Below are 23,552 nucleotides of genomic sequence, written 5' to 3' on the forward strand. Positions count from 1 at the left end.
ATTTAGTATCCTGGTCACTGGCCAGCATCTACACTGCATGATTCCTAAACTAAGGCTCTTTGCACCAAACCACACTGAAGGTTGGAGGCTGCCATTTGTCTTTTGTCTGTAAGCCAAAGGGCTGTGTGGCTGTTTTGCTGAGATGAAAGGATGGTGATTATGTCTGAAATCTTACTTGACACGGTTGCAAGATCAGGGTTTAGGGTGTCCCAGAGTTGTTTTCTAAGTGCCTGGTCTATGTACCAGTGCAAAGAGAGACAGAGACTTCTCATGTTAAGACCGTAGCCTCCCGCTGTTGGCACTGTTCAGGTGGGATGGGCTGAGAGCCTGAGCACTGCCACCCACCAGCCATGGAGGTGGGGACTTCATACTGCCACCATTTAGATTTGCTGAGTAAATATTGCAGACCTAATCAGCTAACATATTTTGAGTTCCCAGCCCTGAGATAGTGCCTTCCCCAAAAGGCACTCCACGACTATTGATTGAATAAGTTAATGAAAAGATGCATGTGAAAATGCCTGGTACAAAGCAAAGTCTTCTACAATTATTACTATTGTTACTTTAATTTTTGCAACCAAAATGACAGCTTGCTCTGGTGGGAAAACTATTGGTCAGAGCCAGGTTTGAAAGATGCGGCTGCCTCTAACTTCCAGAAGGGTGTTGGACAATTTGTTTAGTTTTCTAATCACTGGTTTTCCTTTCTGTTACAACCCTACTGGCCTTGCGGGATTGGTGTGGTATCTTGATAATTCTGTAAACTATAGAGTGCTATGCCTAAAAAAACAAGTTGTGTTGTTAGTAAGAGATGACTTTCTATTGCAAAATAGAAAGGATAATTGGAGGCTGCAAAGATTGGTGTAGACCTTGATTTATGTACATTTCTAGACTCTTGACAGAAAGTGTTTCTTGGATATTTCTAAAAACCTGTGTGTGACTAACAACAATTTTTCAGCAATTACAGAAAAGAGGGAGAATAGCTTGGGTTTTGCCTTATAGTCAGAATTTGTTAATGACACTCTTCTCAATGAAAAATATGGTTTCCACCTCCACTTCACCACTTTTAAGGCATCTCATCTACTTCTAGAATATTCAGTAACTTGGTCCTAACCAGACATTACCCAGGTTGAGGATGCTGTTTGTATGTGAGCATGGTTCTGGAGTCATACTTCCTACACGCTCCAAGGGAAAATCACACCATTTCCCTTACCTATTGTCAACTCTTTTTAGATTTAAAAAATTACCAGTCATCTCTAAAAAATATCTTTGTGGTTAAAATATTTTTCAGCTGCAAGACAATCTCCTTTGGAAGAGGAACTTGAGAATTCCTCTGTAAATATTGAAAGAGACATCCAGTGAAGGCTCAGATTCAGAAAGGAATCAAGTTATTTCCACCCCCCTGAAATGATCTTTCATGGCGTGTCTTTTCCTTGGTCTCGGTCTTGCTGTAAAACCCTGACATCCTATTTGTGTTAACGAGGAAGAGCTGATAGCATGAAAATGTCCTTAGAAACAGTGATTTACCTCAAGGGAGGTCCCTGAAAGAGCTGTTGTGACTTGTGGTTGGTTTTTTTGATTGCCTGGATTTTGACTAATAAAACAAACTTCCAGTTAATTGTGGAACCTAACATTTCTTTTAATTTTACACCAGCATTATTGTTTCTTTCTCTTATGGGAAATTAAGCTGCATTTCGGGGGACAGTTTCATGGAATGCAGACTATCCCTTAGGGAATAGGAGAGCTGGCATATCTAAGGTTCAAGCCAAATTTCTGGGGACATTTTAACTCAAGAGTTTGGGCCGCAGTCCTGGGTTGACCAAGCCATTTATCCTGTATGGATCTTGGTTTTCTACCTGTACATGAAAACCTATTCATTCAGTCATTTACTCCTTCATTCATTCAAAACATTTACGTGTTTTAGAACTGTTGTGGAAATCAAATGGGAACACTGATTTGAAAGTTTTTCTATAAACTGTAAAATGGTAGAGAAGTGTGAAAGATCTTTTAATGCACCACTTCTTGACCGATACTGAGCCATGTGTGTAATTTAAAATTTTCTGGTAGCACATTAAAAAAAAGTAAAAAGAAGTGAAATTAATTTTCCCTATATATTTCATTTATCCCAATATATCAAAGCTATTATAATCAGCATATAACCAATATAAAAATTATTAATGAGATATTTACATTCTTTGTGTATGTGTGTATGCTAAGTCTTTAAAGTATAGTATGTATTTTACACGTGCAGCACAACTCACTTCAGACTAGTCACATTTTAAATGCTCAAAAGAGGCACGTAGCTAGTTGCTATGGTATTGAACAGCGCAGACTGGGACATTTCCTGGGCAGAGAAGCCTGTTAGTTTGTCACCAATATCCACTTTGCTAATTCCTCATGGCTAAGCACCTTTCTCCTTCTGCTTGGGTCCTAGGTATTATGAGACGGGGAGCATCAAGCCTGGGGTGATTGGAGGATCTAAACCAAAGGTTGCCACGCCCAAAGTGGTGGAAAAAATTGCTGAGTATAAACGCCAAAACCCTACCATGTTTGCCTGGGAGATCAGGGACCGGCTGCTGGCAGAGCGGGTGTGTGACAATGACACGGTGCCCAGCGTCAGCTCCATCAACAGGTGAGGGGCTGGTGCCTTTGGGGGCTGGGGATCTGGTGGAGGGTGCCCGAAGCTCTGTGCATCCCTTCCTTGAAGAACCTGGCTCTTCCTTTCACCAAGGCCCCTTAAGAGTTACTGGACAGGACAGATGCGGGAAGAGCCTGGTATATCTCTAGTATCTTTTTCTTCTGGGGCCCCAGGCCCAGAAAGCGGAGGCCATGCCAACACCCTGCCTGTGGCTATTTGAGATTCTTCTGAGCCCGCGATGACTGCCATTTCTCCCTCCCCTATTCTGTGCTGTGTATGGAGCACTCCACAGTGAATTGTTCTGATCAGGCCTTCACAAATGTTGCTGTTCCTGCAAGCCCGGGCTCAAAGTCTTACCAGTGACCCAATGAAGGAAGAAACTCCCTGCCTTCTGTCTGACCCAGTGAGTGTGGGGAACAGAGCTGTGACTCAGAGATGGGAGATTTGGTTCCTTGTCTCAACTCTACCACAGACATGAAGTGTGACTCTGGCAAGGCTCTTTCCCTCTCTTAGACTCCAGGAGCCTGATGGTTCTGGTGTGGGTGTGTTATCTCAAGCAGTGACATCCAAAATGCTAAGATGCTCTGGAATTGGGGGATGGGCCTCTCTCCAATGCTACCCGGGGAAACAGAGTGAAAGAACAGGAGAAATGTGTTGGGTGCCACACAGAATCTTTTTGGGAGTTACAGTGGTTCCTTCTCTCTAATCTGATCTAGGACACATTTAATGGAACTCTCAGAGCTATAAAAATTATTCCTGAAGGAAGCATTTCTGTTGGAGATACCGCAGTCTTGGTTCCATTTAAATCCAGAGTCAGGGATGAAGTTGGGAGATGAAAAGAAATGATCTCTAAATTTCACAAAGAAATAAGAAGCCAACACACTGACAATTTGAATGGTTCCCATCTCTCCAAGGTTGTGCCCTACTCTTGTCAGTGCAGAGAGTTTCTGGGCTTGGGGGACCCCCACTCCTGACAGAAAGAGGTGGTGAGACTAAAATGTCTCTGAAGCCCCTTGTAGCCCTCAAGGCCATTCCTTCTGTGGGGACATAGCCTCACAGAAACACACTGAGCTCTTCTATTTCATAAACAGTAGCCTGCTTTTCTTCTCTCAGTATCATGCAAGGTGCTGAGAATGTAGAGGAGAATCAGGCACACACCTCGGTCTCAGTTTTAGAGGTGGTGTTCTGGACTGAAAGAGGCACGATATTGCCAAGGAGCTAATAGCTGCCATGGTAGGTTCGAAGTGGGGGAACAACTGCTGTTCTCTTTCTGGATTATGAGGGACTCCAATGTGCGTGGGTGGTGAGGCCTCTACTTCTAGCCCGTTGCAGGGTTTCCATGACACAAAGTAATGTAACTTTTCTCTGGGTCTCAAAGATCACAAAGATGGAATGAGGTACCTACTGCCTGGAGCAAAACTGAGAAAAAAAGAGGAACCTCAGCCGAACCCGAGGTTGGGCTTTGGGGGTTGAATCTTTAGTTCCATTTCTCAGTGTGGAGGCAACATATAATTGGTGGTTCAAAAAATGACTTTAGGTCTTCCACGGGGAGTCACAGACTCATGGGTGAAGCAGACCAGGCATAAAATCATAGGGAGAGGCTGGGTCTGGGACAGACTAGAGGGCACAAAGGGGCATTTACTTCTCAGTTCCATCTGAGTGGTGCCAGGAACGTGGGCCCAGTTTTTGCGATTCTTTCCATGTGTAAAGCCAGAAACTGGGACTTGTGTATGCGTGCGTGTGCATGCATGTTTGTGCATGTGTGGTTGTGTACATGAAATTTTCGTATTTTTAACTTTCGCAACTAACTCCAATTTAAAAAGCACCTTGCAGGATAAGCATCATCCATTTGCAATGCTCCAGGTTGCATCTTTTGTAATATGTGGATGAAAATTGTTTTGTGATGAATTTATCTTAACATGTTCTAGAAAAATATAATCAGCACATCAAACCAGTAAGTTTGTGCTCTCTGTGACTTTTTCCCCCTCTATATAGTAGGGAACTAAAGTTGCCTTATAAAATAAATTTAAGTCAAAAGGGAAAAGTAAGTTATTTGAAAGAAATATATGAAGTCAATAGAGCACAGTGGTCACAGACGTGGCAAAGGCCGTGAAGGAGGTACTTGAATAAGTGGCATTTGGAAATCCTGGGTTGGCTGATGCTTTGTGTCTGGTTTTATGCTGAGAGTCTGGCTTCTGATTGCTGGGGTCCTGGCTGATCTCAGGAGCCTCCTGGGGGCCCTGGCCATACCTACTCCATCCTGAGACAGCTATCGAAACTGACACCCAGAGAAAATGACTTTGCGGTGGAGCCGGGATAGAGCCAGGTTCTCCCGATGGCGAGGCCATTCTCTTCCCACCACCATTCTGCAGAACTCTGCGAGTGGCAGAGCTGACAATCTGTGAGGAGAGGCAAGGTTGGGGAAAGCAGTCATTCCTCCTCCATTTTCACAGCCTCGCAGCCTGCATATTTTGCTTCCTGTCTGCAGGCTCCCTCTGTGATCCGGAGCCCAGCGGGGCCCTTTCCTGTGTTCCACTCCAAAAGTGTCCTCTCTGATTCCTCACTGCACTCTGCAGGGAGAGCTCTTTGGTGTCTTGGCCAACTGCAATGCAAATAGAGTAGTGTGTGTCAATGTCATGTCGCTGCACCTCCTCCCCTCTTTCCTCAAGAAAGACTGAGTCCATCCCATCATCCGGTTTTATTTTCCAGACACAGGCAACGTGTCCTCCTGCATTAAATGTATGCAGCTTCTAAATACCTTCCTTATAAATGTCACTGTGTCAGCTCCCTCTCCAAGCCTCTGCCTCCCTTGGAGGCAACTTGTCACTGTTCCCCTATTTTGAAAGCTAGGGAGGGAGTGGTGGTTGGATTTGTAGCTGCTGTGGTGGCCAGCAAGGTCCCTTCCATTCTCTACCCCTAGAAGTGGGTGCCCTCCTGCTGTCTTCAGGGTCCAACCTGGGAGACAGGGACCAACATGGGGTTGAGGAACATGAACCAGTTCTGTTGTGTTCAAGGGGGGAGATTTCCTGGAACACAAACTACCAGGCTTATGAGGCTTCTTAGGGACCAACGCATGTTGAGATGCTGCACAATCTCCATGAGGGATTCTTGGAATCCGGCCTGTCAGTTGGAGGTAGGTGGAATCAGGTCTTCCTTCTGTTGTGTCCTGTGGCTCTATTCCGGGACCAGGTGGCGGGCACCACAAGACCTATGACTCCCATTCCCAGGTTGGAGGGGCGGTTCTGATTAGCACCAACTGGCGGTTGTCATGTAGAATGCAGGGCCAGTAGCACTGCTGAATATTCTGATTTTCTGAGAGCTCATGTAAAAATTCCCAACTTACAAATACTGTCAACTACATAAAATAAATACATTGTTCATGCCAAACAAAACTTGTCCAGGGCTGGATATGGTTTGCAAACGATGGTTTGTAAACTTTGCACTTAATCCTAGCTTGGGTGGCAAGAATTCTGAGATTACTCCCCAGTTTCCTCTTTCTTCACGTCAGCCACAGGCCCAGACACCATTTGTGGACCCTTTCCCACCCTGGCCCAACTGGACCCCTGTTCTTTTGGTTCTCAGTACAGCTTGTGGTCCAAGTCTTATTGCACTGACAGCAGTTTGATTAGTGCTGTAGACATAGGTGTTTCTTCAGCCCTAATCCTCCATTTCCTTTTTCAAGGCGCCATGATTTTTTCAATCAGTGTAATTTGTGTGTGTGTGTGCTTGCGTGTGTATTAGAGCCTTTCAAAAGACCTCACCTTTATAAATTCTCCTGTCATAAGAAGGAGGGGGATGAAAGGGATCCTTACAAATGCTTGTAATACTTAAAGTCCTTTGGAATTTTAATCCTCAAAATGGATTTTGAGTCCAAATAGGTTTTATGCCTCCTGTGGGAATTTTTTGTTTTAGTAAAAGGACCATTTCCTTCAAGCGTGGCTCAAACAAAAGTTCTCGGGCTTGGGAGCAGGGAATCTGGGCTGACCTGCTGTGTAACCATGGGCAAGTTGCTTGAGTACTCTGATCCTTAATTTTGTATCTGTACGAATTGGTTGATTGTTGAGGTCCCTTCTCTGTTGGATATCTAGGATGTTTGTATGACATCTCAGCAAAGTAAAGGATGTGCCTTTTAGTGTTGGCTGCTAATGAGCCTTGAACTGTCTCTGGTTTAGAAAAGGTCCTGAATGTGCTTTTATTGTGATGAGTCTAGATGATAGTTTGCCATTTTTAATTTAATTTTACTTTTTAGCTTTGCTATGATTTAATTATAGGCTTGTTTTTCCCACAACTATTTCTTCTCAATGGAAGCTGATGTTCTTTGTTCTTACATAGTGGCTGCTGCAAGCACAAGGGCTAACTTTCTCACCCCCAGAGACTGCTTTGGAAGGGTCCCTACAATTCTGGGCTCCCCATAAAGGACAGCCCCACCACAGCCTTAAATTAGGGTGTGGTGGTGGCTACCTTCCCCTCCCCAGTTCCCAAGGGGACCCCATGTGTTTTTTAAAGCAAAATGTGGATGATATTAACATTTTAAGATTGAAGCTGATCATTAATCTTTATGAAGACAACATTTAGAAAAACAACAGTTTACATTTATTAAGCACTGAACTGTGCAGCAGCCACTGTTCTAAGTATTTAATTCATTTAATCCTCATAATAACCCTGTGAGGTAGGGATGAATCTTAGTCCTATTTTCCAGATGAAGAAACTGAGGTACAGAGAGTTTAAGTACTTTACTCAAGGTCCACAGCTAGTAAATTTCAAGACAAATTTCTGATTCTGGAGCCTGGACACTCAATTACTGTGTTTCAGCTCCCTCTCAATGATTTATAATAACTGATAATATTTTATAAATATTTAAAAATAAAAATAAGAGAAACACAATTTACTTTGCTTCCGTACAAATTTAATGGCCAAATAATGCTTTGAAAGGTTAGGACTGTATGTCACACTTCAGTAGGAAACAGTTATGATATATTTTACCATATATTAATAAATACAGAAGCCATAATATAGACTATACTTCCATCCTGTGCATGCATATATATTCACATATCTAGTTTTGTCTGTCTGTATGTATATACACACTATATGTATGTGTGTCTGTACACATACAGAGAAGGCTACAATATGCAAAAAATACAAAAATTAGATCAGATACAAAATTAATTCCAGTTGGTCAAGAAAACTAGCTCAATCCCAGGTCTCTGTCCAACACACTGTGTTTGCTTACTTAAAACAAGCGGCTTGAATACTGGAGAACACAAATAAAAAATTTCTCTGTGTGTATTTAGGGCAACATTTAAGCTGACTCATCAGAAAAGGGCCTATGGGTGGGCTGTAGGGTGAAAAAAGCATCCATTCCAGACTCTGACTCAGTGCTGTTGGTGCCAGGCTGTCCTGCAGAGGCCACAGCCCGATGAAATTAAAGGGAGGCACCTGCCACTTCTATCCTTCCTCTCCATTTGTACAAGCTGGAACCCACTGCTGCCTTCGAGACAAACTTCCAAAAATAATTGGTCTGGGTTTTGAAAAGGCTTCTCATATAGTGTCAAGAGAAAAGAACTCTCAAAGCTGTATACATGGTTTAATCCTGATTTTGTAAAGAGAAAATGGAATTTCTCTACATATGCACAGGAATGTTAGCATATGGGAGATACGCAGAAATATTATTTTAGATGTGTTCTTTATATTTCTCATGCTGTTCCAATAGTCTATATGAGCACATATTACATTTATAATTAGGAAGAACTCTAATAAATGTTCTTTTAGAAGGTAATAGTTTGAGGATAGGACAGAACTTTCCCAAAGAAGCTTTCCTTCCCTTCTCTCCAACTGCCAGGGGAGGAACTTTCTTGGAGACCCCAAAGAGACTTTTGGCATGGCCCTGTTCTGCTCCTCTAAGATGCACCAGGCGTGGGGGCTTGTGGGGCCCCTGTGTCATCTCCACAAGAAGTTTGCAAACTAGGCTGCTCAGAGCAAAGGACTGTATGGAAGGAGATCCGAGCTGCCCCATGGCATAGGAGGGTAGTCCTCCTATGATCTCCTTTAGATGCTGGGTTTCCTATAAGTTATATTTTGAGTGTGAAAAAATTCACTTACTTAAAGTTAGTAAAGAGTGGTCTGTCCCAACTCCCTCATTATACAGAGGTCCAGAATGGCATGGACTTCCCCAAGGTCACAATCAAATTTGGTGTTAGAACAGGTCTCTGGAAATCCAGGGCTGGACCCACACCCAGGCTTCTAGCCCCATGGAGCCTTTTTTTTCACCCCATGGAGCCTTTTGATGAGATTTTGTATGAGGTGGGCTTCCTCTCGGCAAAGCCAAGCCATGCCTCTTTTGGCAATACTTTAACCTTTCCTAGTTTCAGGACAACATATAATCCCCTCCCTTGACAATCTCCTTGGGGGCAGGAGCAGAGTGAAGGGTGTTAATCCTCCTTGTGGACTCTCTAGGGCAGAGAAACCAGTGGTCAGAGCTGCCATGGCCCAAAGAGGTCACCTGGCTCAGTCCTTTCATTCAATAGATAGGGAACTGGGGTCTAGCAAGGAGAAGGGACTTCCAAAAACCATTAGGTAGTCCCTTGTGGATTTGGAGCCACACTGGAGAAAAGGATGTATGTTTGTAATACTAGTGCATCATCTCCTTTCTTGCGGGCCAAAAGGGGAGTGCAAGTCACCCAAAGACACCCAGGAAGGCAGGAGCTGAGTTGGGACTAGTTTGTAATTTTTGATCCTCTACCTCCCAACCTGAACTCATAATTTCCCCCCCATCTCCACCCCAGCTTAACCTGCGGCCCAGGTTGGATATGGGTTTTCTCATTGTCCACGCATAGCTGATTGAGATCTATTTTCCTCCTTGGAATGCCTGATGGTCAACAGCCATTTGTTTTTTCCCTACTGCCCACAGGATCATCCGGACAAAAGTACAGCAGCCTCCCAACCAGCCAGTCCCAGCTTCCAGTCACAGCATAGGTAAGAAGAACTTTTAAAAAAAATTTAAAAATCTAATGGGCTTCAAATACTCTAAAGAACTTTTAATCATTCTTATGGACAGATAATTCTGCATAAAACAGTTCGGCACACGTACTAATGCGCCTTCTTTGTCATTCTCCAAGGGCTGAACCTGGTAAATGAATTTTATAAATACTGCTAAAAGGTTTTGAATTTTACTGATTATTATGATAAATAGCTTTCACCATGAGACAGAAAATTGAAATCTAAGCCAAAAAAAAAAAAATCCACTAATGGGGGTCTATAGAATGTCAGATAATTAAAGTAATAAATCAAGAAAGGGATACTTATTCATAACATTTTCTGCATCATTAGTCAGTAAGTAGTTTTGAATGTGTTTTTTTCTTCTATCAACCAGCCCTTCTACAATTCTTTGTGCATTTGCAGTCTTGAGTGAAGATGTGGCAAAACTTCCCAAACTTTCTTGCTTGCTCTTTCTTGCTTCGATCTCATGTATTCTGTGAATTGTCAAGGGCTGTCATGGGGTATCTGATGCCCATGTCTGAAGTCTGAGAGTCACCATGTCTTGTAGGATGGGAGGCATAGTTCCTACTAGTCAAGAATTCAGAAATTTCCCTTTCCTTCCCTTCTAAGGCTGTAAGATAAAAATTACATGTATCCAAAAGAAAAGAAAAACAAAACAAAAATTCCATGCATCCATTTAAGGCATATCATTTCTCCGCTTCGGATACAGGAAACTCCTCTGGATCGCTGGGGGAAAAAGTGAGTCACCATTCAGCGAGACTCTGATGGTCCTGATTCCCAAAGTCCCTGACAATTCTGCTTTATCACACCCCAGATTATTAACATTTGCACGCTTTCATCACTCCTTCCTTAACTGAAACTTGAACTCGCCTGGTGATGGAGACAGGCAGAGGTCTGGCTCATAGTTCCAGCTCAGTCATTAACTCACCCAGTAAACTGTGCAACTTCCTTCACCTCTGAGCCTCAGTCTCCCCATTCGTGCACCAAGAGGCACAGACCAAGTGCTTTCTGAGGTCCCAGGCAACTTTGATCCTTCCTGGTTGCCTCTTTGGATAAAAAATAGGGCAGAATTCCTCCCTACAATGAAATAATTCTTCACTTAGTAATCCATTCAAAAAGGGTTTGCTAAGCCCCTGCCAGGCAGACTGTTGCCTTGAAAGACTGATGCTACAAAGGAGGCAGGACAGAATTCCTACTCTCAAGGGCTTTTCAGTCTAATTGGGGGAATATCACAAAGAGAAGTCTGCAAAACACTGAGATGAAGCTCAAGGAGAAGGTACTGTGGGAGCAGAAGGGAGGGTTCTGTTCAGCTGGAGTGAGGAGAATTGACAAGGCTTCCTGGGGGAATGTTTTTGTCTGAGATTTCACCTGTGGATTTACCTACTTCAGGTCGCATAGTCATGAAAATTAAACAGATAATATTCTTTCAGCTGGTTTAGAGGAATGATTCTATTTGTAGGTCAGTGGAATGCTTTGTTTTATCTCAGAATTTAAAAAATAAAAATCATACCTTACATGTGCACATCCCTTACAGTTTATAAACTTTTTCTTTTCTTTTTTTTTTTTTTTTTTGCATGGGCAGGCACTGGGAATCGAACCCGGGTCTCTGGCATGGCAGGCGAGAACTCTGCCTGCTGAGCCACAGTAGCCCACCCTTATAAACATTTTTGAAGAGTGAAGAAACTGAAACTTAGAGGCATTAAAAATTAGCCCAAGGTCAGGCAGCCAGCAAAGTGGAATCTGGGTCTTTTGAGCCTAGTGAGGTCACACAATACAGAAAGAAAGGTTATCAGTTTTGTCAACAACAGGGTGAAGTCGGGTTACACGTAGTCGTTATTTAAAGTAACCTGTGACTTGTGATCTTCTTTCTTCCTCTGTTCTCTGCAATTTAATACAGAAAAAGTTGTGAGATTTGCATAAGTCTATTTTGAAGAGCTTCTTCTGGTGAAGGAAAAGAGAAGTTAATGATTTCTGCTTCTATATCTCCTAAGAAGATCTAAAATCAGACTTAAATATGAGAAGAGAGGCACTGCTCTCTCTAGGTCTGTAGGAGCAAGGAGTTGGATTTGCTCCAAGGAAAGCAACAAACATCTCAGGCAATCACTATCACTTTTAGCAATTTCCTACACTTTAGAGCCAAAGGCAGCTCTCCCTGCCTCCAGCTAGTTATAGCCCAAGGAAATGTGCCTGAGATTGGTCTGTAGGTTTTAATGAACCAAGAAAGAATTCCCATAGCCTAGAAATAGAAATTCAGCTGTACAGCTAGAGAGGTCCCTAATGATCGATTGGTTTCTCCTTTGGATTCTGGTACGGGGAGATGACGGGAAACTTGCACAAAAGCACTCCCCACCCCACCCTTGTTCTTATCCCTAGGAACCAGGAGACCTGGCCTCAGTCCTAATAAGTCTCCCACCTCTGCCCACAGTTCTGAGTGTTGCTGCTTCTTAATTACATGATTTTGAGCAAATCATTTCACTTTGTGGAGCCTGTTTCCTCATTTGATAAATGGGGATAGTAATAGTACTCTGGTTGTTGTAAGTATCACATGAAAAGCACTGCATTACTATGAAGCATATTATTGCTATTAATTATTAATTAGGAGCAGATTCCTAGAGAGGGTAAGTGTTCAGTCTCTGGATTCCAACCACCACTCTGCCTCATACTAGCTGTGTGACTTTGGGTGAGTCATTTACCTTCTCTAAGCCTGGGTTTCCTTATCTTTTCAATGGGATAGAGCATTACTTAGCTTAAAAGATTGTTCTCAGGATTAGCCAAGGTGATGTCCCAGTGCTTGGCACCAAGTAAGTTCTCAGAAAATGTTACCATTATTATCACAATTAATATATAAAGTTAAAATCCAGGCAAACCAGAAGGAGAAAAGACAATGAAGAACTATTAAAAAAAAAAATACATGGGAGACGGCCATTTGGAATTTTGCTGGCTATGTGTATGAATGTGTGTACAGATATTTGTGTCTGTGTGCATGGGTGGGTATGTGAATGCAGGGGTGTGGACCTGCCTTATGAATCAGTCCAGGTCTTAGCACCAGCGGTTGGGGGGCTCCAGCTCTTCTCTTCCTCTTCTCCAGTCCCCTGGTTTCTGTATCCGTGGCCAGTCCGGGATCTGGCCCTTGGTACACGGCCAGCTCTGGTCGCTGTCCATCCTCTCCTACTCTGCTCCCAGCAGGAGAGCAAACGGGCCTGAGGGCGGATTTTCATGGCCCAGGGTGAGTGCCCTTGGCCCATACCCGCCCCGCACCCTGCACTCTCGCTAGCTCTGCAGTCGCCTGCAGCCCCGTGCACGGTGAGTGCCTTTGTTCCTGGGTCCCCGCCTGCCCCCGCATTCCCTCCACCCCGAGCCTGCCCGCTCCACCCCCAACAGCCCTGCTGCCGGGCCCTGACCGTCTCTCTCCGTCTGCGCAGTGTCCACGGGCTCCGTGACTCAGGTGTCGTCGGTGAGCACTGACTCGGCCGGCTCGTCATACTCCATCAGCGGCATCCTGGGCATCACGTCCCCCAGCGCCGACACGAACAAGCGCAAGAGAGACGAAGGTAAGAGACGCCTGCGCGGCGCCGTCGTCGGGGCTGGACGGGACCGGCTCTGCATCCCGGGGGCCGGAGAGCTTGCAGGAGCGGAAGCAAAGATACCGGTTGAGCACCCTTTTACTGCAGAGCCCGGGGGTTCTGGGCGCAGGGCCCCTTCCCTTTCGTGGGTACCAGGGAAGAGGCAGGCTGAGCTCTATGGTAGGAGAGACAGGGGTCAAGGTGGATTCCTGGCAAGCCTCCCCAAATCAGGCTTCACCCTGTTGGACTGAGCTTTGTGGTTTGTCACCCTCTAAGACTTTTAGGATGGCCCTGTGTGTAGTTATGATGCCCCAAGACCGGGTGTGCAGGGGTCTGCATGCAACACCACCGCTGTCCCCGTGGGGAAGCCCTGGGCAAAGCAGCCACCTCTCCCTTCTGGGCCAGTGCTCTGAGGGCCATGCACCTCTCAGTTGAGAAGGCCTTCAGCAGAGGTGGGGGTAGCTGGAGAGGTTGAGGACACTAAAAAGCATTTCTTTTCTCCCCTTGATCCTGGAAGGAAGGAGTGCAGGGGTCTCAGGGGGGATTACAAAGATGACAATCTTCCCCGTTGTTTTTTCCCAATCCCTCTGTGTGGACACCTGGGCCTCTCAGAGCCGGCTTCCTCTGTCCTGGACATCGGCCTACCTTAGCCCTGGACGGGGCTGCCAGCCCTGGCTGACATTAATGGATTTGAGAGGAGAAAATGACCCCCTGGGAGTCTGTAAAATCTTAGTCAGGAAAGGGAAAAAGCCGGCCGAGGCCAAGGATCTGAGAGCAGCGTGACAGAAATCTTGATTCAATTATTCTGTTCCTCGGCACAATTCCCTTTCTCGGCTCCGTGTAAGGGATGTATGTTCTCCTGAGCACATGCCTAAGTACTTAAGATCTGTAACTAGAAAATTGAGTCGGCCCGACCAGTGAATTGCTCTGTGGTCTGCGTTTTCCAGGCAGTGCAGAAACCTAGCCCCATGGCCTCTGTTTAGAGGTGTGGAGCTGCGTGGGGCTGATTCTCGGCCTTGGGAACCTGCCTCCCCACGTTCTCCTGCTCCTGACACCCCGAGCAGATGTGGGGGGTCTTTAACTCCACGGGTCGCTGTGCCGCGTCGCCGCGGGAGCCAGTGGATCCTCAATCTCTGTTGGCTTATGGGGGTGATGGCGTCATCTTTTCTCCCATTGTTAGCCGGACAGAGGTGTCCAAGACGGGCCCCAGCTGCGTTTGATCCTGGTGGAGGGACGGGATGTGTGAGGGTCCCTCTGAGGCTGCGGATCCAGGCAGAGATTTTTAGAGAAAGAAAAAAATCCAGTTTGATGTTTGTTACCAAACAGACAGGCCCTGATTTGGAGGGATTATTGGGCTGAGTTTGTGGAGTGCTGTTTGGTTTGCAGTCTCTGATTGGCGGTCACTGCTGGCCTCTCAAGCTGCTGTAAAAGGTTCAGGATGGTTAGAACATGGGCAGAGCTGGTCTTGACTGCTCTGGGCTGGTCGGATCGTGCCCTGAGGACTGTGGCCTCTTTGGGGTATTGAATTTTAAAAGGAACAGTGTGACATATTGGAATGTGTCCAGATGAGCATAACCAGGATGGGGAGGGGTCTGATGTGACAGTACCTCAAGGCTCTAGGGATGTTTTGGCAAAAATAACAGAAGCATTAGCAGGACTGAATAGTGTCTTCAAATATTCAGAGGGCTGACGTGGTAAGAGAGAAGATTGAGACTTTGCTGTGTGGCCCTTAAGGCCAGCCGGTGTGTGACAGATGTAGAGATTTCAGCTCACTGAAAGAAAGAACTCCGTAAATATGCAAGTGGTGTTAGGATAAAAGGGGCTGCCTTGGATGTTGTGAGTGGCCCATCACTAAGTGTGTGCAAGCAGCGCCTAGGTAGTCATTTGCTGAGCTGTTGTGCAAGAGTGTCAAGAACGAGATGTGGTACCAAATGGTCTTTGAGGTCCTTCCCATTCTGAAGTGTACAGTAGGGTGCTGAGCCCCAGCTGACTCAGGTGATGGTCCCAGCTGTGGTCTCTGGGCTCAGGGAGAATGATCTGATGGTCTCAGAAGCTTTCAGGATTGGGAAGAGTGGGAGGCCTGAGAAGCAACCGGAGCTTCCCCGCTTCTCCTTTCCTTCTCCTTCATCACCATGTATATATGGTTGATCAGAGAGGCAGCCAGAAGTACCCTTTTCACATCATTGAGGCCTTTGTGGGGAGTAAGGGGTCTGGTGTTCCCTTCCACCCTTTCCCAGCCTCCCTTTCTATCTTCCTGCATTCCCATCTTGCCTCCTGGAGGGAGGTGAAAAGGCAGAGATTGCCACCCATATTTTACAGGGAAGGAAGCTGAGGCCCCAGGGAGCTCTGTGACATTGGCAAAGCTACTCAGTTGGTGTGGGTTGGGGAGTTGGGAGGAGCTGGAGAGCCCCTGAGGCCTCAGTTCCCTGCCACTCTGCAGCTACTCCAGAGAGGACTTTGGAGATGGAGCAGCCTGGGTCTGGGTGGAGCCTGGAGAAGAGTTTCAAACAGGACGGCATGGTCAGCAGGTTGGATGCTGCCAAGAGTATAGCCAGGTGAGACCTGGAAGCCAAGGAAGGACAAGCCACTGGGATCAGGTTGGGGAAATGCACGGGAATTACTGGGCATGCTGGATCTTGAAGATGCAGATTATGGATTTGTGAGGGCGCTGGCTTGCAGGCCAGAACCATTGTTTTTCAGGAGCCCTCAAACGCCTGAGGGAGGGGAAGGGGGATAAAGTTGATGGCTGGCATACACCCAGGAGGGGTTCCACCACGTGGGGGTAAAGAATGGGCCGTGCAGCAAGGGCGGCATTAGAGGGCCAAGAGGAATACACTGTGGGTTCTCACGCCCATTTCTCAGATGTGGTGGCTGAGGCTCCACAAGGTGGGGTTGCTTGCTCAGGGCTCTGGTTCACAGTCAACTCCAGCTTAGAATTGGGCCTTGTCCTCTGAGCATTTCCTGGTGCCACTCCCCTGCCTGGGCCTCAGAGCCCAGTCACAGAGGGCCTGTGCTCTAGAATTCAGAGGCTGGTGGGCAAGACTGACAAGCCCAAAGTCTCTCTGAGGGGCTGAGATTGAGGTGATTCTGTAATGGAGGGATCTGGGAGGTCTTCTCATAAGAAGTGGCATTAGAGGGCTGGGTAGATGAAAGTACATTATGCCAAGGCTTGGACTTCTGTATGAGTGTACAGAGAGGGCTCAGGGGACAGGGAGAAGACCTATGTGGGTGAGATGCTGAGAGAAAGAGAGTCAGACTGGGGTGGCTCAGACATTGACGGAGGCCTCTGAACTTTTAGTCTGGAAGCAGTGGGGAGATGGTTTGGAGCTGTGTACCTTAGAGGACTGATAAATATACACTGTGCTGAGTGAATGTGAATAAGAGTGAATGTGAAAGTGAGTCTAGCACTGTCCAATAGAAATATGAGTCACATATGTAGTTTGAAATTTTCTAATAACCACATTTAAAAAAGTAAAAAGAAATAGGTAGAATTAATTTTAATGAAATATTTTATTTACCCTAATAGAGCCAAAATATTATCATTTCAACATGTAGCTAATGTAAAAAAAATTTGGTAACATGTTCTTTTACTCTTAAAGCGCATCTCAATTTGGATGCTAAATGCTTGACTATTAAAGTTAAATGTACTTCTACCAAAACAATAAAGCTGTGTTTAATGGAAAAGTATTTTACACTGGTTTCATTTTCCAATTTCATTTGAAGTTAATTAAATTAAAATTTTAGCCCCTTGGTTGCATTAGTCACATTGCAAGTGCTCGGTAGTCACCTGTGACAAGTGGCTACTGTATTGGGCAGCCTGGCTCTAGTGCAAGTGCTTGGTGCACAGTAGGAGCTCAATAAATGCTCCTTGATGGAATGGATCCCTCACGCCTGTAGAGGGTTCCCATTAGTGAGGAGGGTGAATGAAGGGCCTCTAGCTTCCTCAACCAAAGGTTTTCCTGTTTGCTGTATTGGGCTTCTTTGGAAAGCTGTTTGAGTAAAGAGTTTTGTGGCAAAAACAAACAAATAAAAAGTTAGAACACTACTAAAGACCCGTTCAGTCTGGAAATTCTAGGATTCTTCCCAGTTGTTTGCCTCTAAGACCAGACTTGGGGATGTAGCCATTGTCTCCAAATTTCAGACGAACCATTTTGCAGCTGAGGAGTGGATGAGGTCCTTACGGCCTCTGAGGGTGGAGCAGGGACTGATAAAAAGTACCTACAAGGAGGCAGATTATGTTTCAGTGCAAGGAAGATTTCTGACAATAGCTAGGATGGAAGTATGATCTTGAAAAGGTAGTAAGCTCCCCATCATTGGAGGTATGAGCAGGAACTGGCCAAATGAGGAGTAAGGGGATCCGAAAAGCATTCTGGATTGGAATTGGTGATTTTTGAGGCCTGTACAGTCTGGATAGTAAATGCTTCTGGAAGTTGGTTCTGTGCACTTGTTTTTCCCTGCTACTCTCTGATTCTGAGTGCAGGCTTGGAGACATTCACGTGGACTTAACTGAGAAGGGCCTCATCTTGTCCATTTCCGTTCCTGTCCCAGCCCCGTGGCACAGAACCCAGGACATGGAGATGCTCAGAAAACTTGAGGGATGGCTCTGAGAGTCAAGCTAGGATGCTGCCCAGTTGTGTGCTGCATCCTTAATCTCTTCATTGGTCTGACCTGAGAGCTTTGATGGAGAAAGCTGTGGCACTGGCCTCAGGAATCGTGCTGGGCTAGGGGGACAGAGCCCGAGGTGGCACCTCCCTCCCCGGAAGGCACTGAAGAGGTGGTGGCAGAGCTGGACTTGGCAGAGCAGGCAGGGCTGTGAACAGCGGCCATGGGTGAAAGGGCAGCCCCAGACCCTCTTTCCTTCTTGGGCCTTTGATCTCTCATGGGGCCTCCTTCCGCCTGCCTCCGAGGGTCCCCATTCAGGTCCTCTTAACCTCCCCCTCCCTTCAGCCTCCAGACTTTGAAAGGCCCTGAACACACAGAGGTCAGCCGAGTGCAAACCCTTTTCACAGGCTAAGAAAACCGCCCAGTCCAGTGCCAGTGTGGACTGTGGGGGCCAGAAGCTTCTTTCTGGGCAGTGGGAGCACATTGCAGGTGCTATTTCCTGCCTCCTGGGCCCTGAACTGCCCTCTGCCTAAGGAGGGCACAAGGGGGGCCAGCCACGACCCAGAAGAGGCCTGGCCTTTTCAAAAGACACCAAATTCCAATGAGATCCTGAGGGGAAGGTTTGGGGCATTTAACCAGAGGCTCCTGTCTTGTGATCCCACTTTCTAGGGGCACCTGCTTCCTTCTCTTTTTTTAGGTCTTGGTTTGGGGGTTACGTCTCATCCTGTGTTTTCTGGCCCTGTTTATGCCCTGTGTATCTCTGCTTCTGTCTCCTGGTCTAGCTGTCATTCTCTTTTTCTCAGGTTCACTCCTCTCTCTCTCTTTTTGTATTGGTTTTTGCTCCCACCCCCTCACCTCCTCTCTTGCCTTCTCTCCCTCTCTTTTTCAGGCTGGGATCCCAGTTTAGCCCAGCTCAGCAGGCCTCCTTGGGATCTGTCATGGGGAGGGGTTTCCGAGGTCCACAGGCTGGGTTGAGCCTGTGAGGGCTCCGATGGGGGCTGGCCTGGTCTTTCTCTCTTAGGACCCCTTCCTCTCCTGGACATTCAGACCTCATCTGCTGCTCTCTGCCCAGGCTGGGGGGAAAAGGCTCAGCAGAAAACACAGAGTCTCCTCCGAGATTTCCAAGGAGGAGTTGGAAAGGAATCTGCTGGAGTCCGTGGGGCAGGGAATGGAGGGCGTGGAAAAGCAACCTGCTGTTCAGCATTCCTGAGTCAGGAGTTTCCTGCAATCTGGGTGGGACCAAGATTCCATACATCTCTGGTCTCTGGAGAGTGCAAAATCAGGTGGTGAGGTATTGAGGCAAGGATACAGGCCTCTGGCGAGGGACAAACCAGTTTGAGGGCTACCTGACGCTGGCAAGTGTAATCTTAGGAAATAGGGTGACCCAAGTCTTGAGGGTTTTAGTGAGGATAAAATGACGTCATGTACCTAAAGGATTTAGCTCCAGTGTCTGGTCATAGTAAGTGCTTAATAAATGGCCACTGAGGGAATCTGGGATTTGAGTGTGTGAAGCCCCTGGGTGATGAGACCATCAGAGGCTAAGGAGAAGCAGGCTTCAGCCACAGTTCGATTGAGCAGCTGAAATTAGCTGCTTTACCCACCACTGGCTTCCTGTTTGTAACAGTCTACTCCTATGGGCGCTGCAGGAACCAAGCTGGAAGCTACGGGAGCCCGTGGGCATCAAGACTGAGCAACAGTGCCCCCAGGTGTCAGCTGCAAAATGAAGGGCCACGCGCTTTTCTTTTCTTCTTTTTCCTTTAGGACCTCAAGTCTCCCAGCCTCCTTCGTGGAAGAATAAAAGGGTCAAGCCTCAGTTTTCATTGAAGACAGGTGCTGGGTGTACAAAGCATGGGGAGCGGGCAGAAGCTCCCTGGGCTGGGGAAGGCTGGATGTCCGAGGGGCTAGGGTCACCAGCTCAGACCTCAGGACTCTGTGGTCAGAGCTGGAAGGACCTGTGGCTGGTCTGGGTGGCAGTCCTAACTCTGTGTACCCTGGGGAAGGGTCCTCTTTCGAGGCCTCAGTTTATCCATCTGTAATATAAGAGCAAGGGAATCCCTAAGGTTCTGGCACCAAAATTCTGAGCTTCTACTGGTCCTGTCCTTCGTCCTTCTGGCATTATTTTAGGCCAGCAATTCTCAATGTGGTTCGTCTGTGGCAGCCGAAGTTTGTGGGAGGCAGGGCCCTGAACTGGCCTGGTGAGGCGAGTGTGTGTGTGTGTGTGTGTGTGTGTGTGTGTGTGTGTGTGTGTGTGTGGTCAGGGAAGTGGGCAGTGAGACTCGCAGGCCAGAGGTGGGTGGGGTGGGGAAGGCAGGTTCCGAGGACTGGGCTGAGAAGATACACCCTTGGCAGCCCATTAGAATGGTGAGATTGAAGTCATTTTCTCCACTCCTTCCCCAGAGGGTAGTCCAGGAACTGAGGGTGCAGGCTTTGCCTAAGAGCATGCAGGGACGCTTAGTGGCAGAGGTGGGTGATGACCCTGTTTTCCACCTCCGAGCCCAACTGGCCTTTCTCTCCTGTCCCTCCAGCATTGTAGCCAAGGCTCAGGCAGGCAATTGCCGGAGGACTTCTTGGCAAAGCATGGGGCCTGAGGCCAGGTGGTCAATCAGAGGGGTCCTTGGGCCTTTCCCTAGTACCCAGGGTCTGTCCCTTGGGTGGGGGTCAGGTTTCGGTTCCTCCCAGCCCCCAGGTCCCCAGGTTTCACTTTGATTCAGTGAGTTGAGAGCACGCGTGAGAGCCAACACCACTGAACCCCCACCCCTGCCTGTTCTCACACCTGCTTTGCCCAGGCTCCCCCCCAACCCTTTTTCCCATGGGGCTCTGCGCTGGTGTTCCCGAGAGCCCTGGGGGCATGGGAGAGGGCAGGTGGCACCGTGTGAGGCTCTCAGATCAGGGCACTAGTGTTTATATCCTGGTTCTGAGGTGAACCAGAACAAAAATGGTTAGATCAGCTAAAGGGACAGCAGAAGGGATATAGGGTCTCATCTGTGTGGGCAGGCCCCGTCAGGGCAGTCTGGGACTCAAAGGTGCAGCAGATTTGGCTGATGTTTGACCCTGTGGGACAGAGAATCCTGCAGACCCTTCTCTGGCTTTGGAATATAGTTTAATCTTGGCTGCAGAATCCACGATTCAGGGACTTCACAGGGTCCCAGACTCTTCTGTATGGATGATTTGGCTCATGGGGCAGGGAAAGGAGCTCTGGGAGGAGGGAGTCACTAGCTCCAGGTTTCTGTTTTGAGTCTGTGGCTGACTCGCTAGTGACCTTGGGGAAATACCTTTCTTTGCCTGGGCCTCAGTTTCCGCATTTGTAATATATGACCAAGGAGTTTCTAAGTTTCTTTCTGGCACCAAGATTTGGAGCTTATTTTGGATCCATTTTAATCCCTTTTGGCATTATTTTAGGGCAGTAGTTTTCAAACTTTTGGTCTTGAGACCTTTTTAAACATAAAAAATTTTTGAGGACCTAAATGAGCTATTGTTGATGTGGGTTAATGAAAATTGATACAAGTTAAAAATGTTTATTAACTCAAAAAAAGTAATAAACATGTAATGTAAATAACATTAAAAATAAATAATCATATTTTCCAAAACAAAAAATTTAGTGTGAAGAATGGCACTGCTGGGCAGTATGATGCTGGCTCAGTGGCAGAGTTCTTGCCTGCATACCAGAGACCCAGGTTCGGTTCCCGGTGCCTGCCCATGCAAGGAAAAAAAAAAAAAAGAATGGCATTGCTTTATGATTTTGCAAATCTCTTTAGTATATGGCTTAATAGAAGACAGCTGTATTCTCATATCTGCATCTGCATTCAATCTTTTGTGATATCACACATCCTACAGCTTCTGGAAAACTTCACTGTACACTTGCAAGAAAATAAGAGTGAGAAAAGCAAATTACACCTTGGTATTATTAGGAAAATACTTTTGACCTTGTAGACCTCCTGAAAGGAACTTGGAACCACTTAAGTGGATGCTTAGTGGTTTTAATTAAAAGAATGGTGCCATCAGTTTCCCCCTTCTTAGCTCTTGCAGGTAGTGGGAGCCATGGCAGGTCTTTGAGCTGGGGGAGGGAGTGACAAGACACACTGGGTTTTGGAAGTCCTTCTCTAATGAACTGGGATATGCAGTGCTTTCTGCTTCTACCCTAGGCTTAAGCTTCTACAGAAAGGTATAGCCTCTGAGCTCCTTTCGTTCCAGCAAAATATCTGTAGAGTTGAACCTAGCCTCCCTCTGGCAGGCCTCCTCCTGCAGCTGTGAAGTGCTCCCCGAGAGCCTGGGGAATGGGTGTTTTGGAAGCCAACCACGCGTCCGCAGCTCGGCTGTGCACTAGCCTGCAGACTCCTGCAAATCCCACTCTGGGCATAATTTTTGGTGGGGAAGAAAAAAAATCCCTCAGCTAATGATAATTGATTTGGGATGAAACAAAAACAAAAATAAAACAAAAATGAAATAAGAATGGGTTTGGTGTTTATGGCGACTCCCAGTGTTTAAGGAAGGGCAGGTCTGAAAGGCAGTTGAGGAAGGGAACATTTTTGTTCTGATTTCATAGGGGTGTCTGGTTGTTTCTGGAGTGCCAGTGGCCGGTGACTCATGTGTGTGTATGTCTGTCTATCTGTCTGTCTAATTTAACTTTGAAGTTTCCAGTTTTCATTTTTATTGTTATAGGTTTATCATTTGTCTTTGGGTCATTTTATTCCATTGATGTAATACGTGGGGGAGAGGGAGAAAAAGAGAATGTCCTGAGGTAGTCTGAGAAGAATAGAGAGGGAGAAAGGATAAAGAGTGTGAGAGAGGATATGTGAAAAGAGACTTCCGTAGTGAAACCAACTAAGCTGTAAGAGGACAGACAGGCATAGCCCCTCCAGGGACTGGAAAGGAGGAAGCTGGGAAGTGCCCAGGGGGTCAGACACTTCCCAGCACTAGCCACCAGGTGGCACCATCGACCCAGGACAGCTTAGTTGCTGTCCAAGGTTGGGGACCAGAGGGGTAACAGAACAGGGCAGTCTGTACTGGCCGTTCGTGAGCTTGGTGTGCCGTGACTCGGTCAGAGGTGGCAGTGCTCATGTAGACTGGCTTTCTGCCGAAGTCCCATGTCTCTGTCCGCATTCAGTCAGGGGCAAGAGGAGGTGGGACAATCCCTGTTGGTGGTGAGTCTGTTCCTTCCTCACCCCCATGACCCAGATGTCCTGATACAAACCATTTTAGGAATTGCGTCCTTGGTTCGAGTCAAAGCTGTTAATTGCTGTGTGACCTTGGGCAAGTCATTTCTCTCTGAGCCTTATTTTCCTCACGTTAGAGCGCAGAAATTTGACCGGATGATTTTTAAGGGTCTTTTGGCCTTTAACATTCTATGATTTTCCAGAGAGAATACTAGAAGTGGAGTTAGATTCTGGATATTTCTTTGTCAGTTGTGTGACCTTGCACAGGTGTTTCCCACTCTGTGGGGATAATGGTAACACATCCTTCACAGCCTTATATGAAATAGTCGATTGAAAAGGGCATTGAAATCATTTTGAGTGCTGGGAGAGTGAGGGATTGCTATTTATTATTTTATCTGGAATTTAAGTTAGCCAGAAGCCAGCATTCCTACATCCTCACAGTTCCCCTGGGTGTGACTGCAGAAAAAGGCCTTATGGTAGGGGCTTGCTCAAGTTCATTGCATCACTATCCAAAATATCTCTTGAATCTGCTCCTTTCTCTCCATCCACACGGCTCTGCTTTGCCCCCAGCACTCTCTTCTCATTTGGACTATTGCTGTAGGC

At 46.6% G+C, this 23,552-nt stretch overlaps 1 protein-coding gene across 3 annotated transcripts in view; it reads left to right on the forward strand.

Moving 5' to 3' along the window:
• The window catches only part of PAX5 (paired box 5), a 201,535-nt gene that overhangs the window by 17,265 nt on the left and 160,718 nt on the right, over nucleotides 1–23,552 (forward strand). For all 3 annotated transcript variants that reach the window (XM_077147686.1, XM_077147688.1, XM_077147687.1), the window contains 3 exons: nucleotides 2,429–2,626; nucleotides 9,543–9,607; nucleotides 13,054–13,182. In XM_077147686.1, the coding sequence (XP_077003801.1) occupies nucleotides 2,429–2,626; nucleotides 9,543–9,607; nucleotides 13,054–13,182 (392 nt within the window). The remainder of the gene's footprint in view (nucleotides 1–2,428; nucleotides 2,627–9,542; nucleotides 9,608–13,053; nucleotides 13,183–23,552) is intronic.

This window comes from Tamandua tetradactyla, chromosome 2, assembly GCF_023851605.1.
Source record: "Tamandua tetradactyla isolate mTamTet1 chromosome 2, mTamTet1.pri, whole genome shotgun sequence".
NCBI lineage: Eukaryota > Metazoa > Chordata > Mammalia > Pilosa > Myrmecophagidae > Tamandua > Tamandua tetradactyla.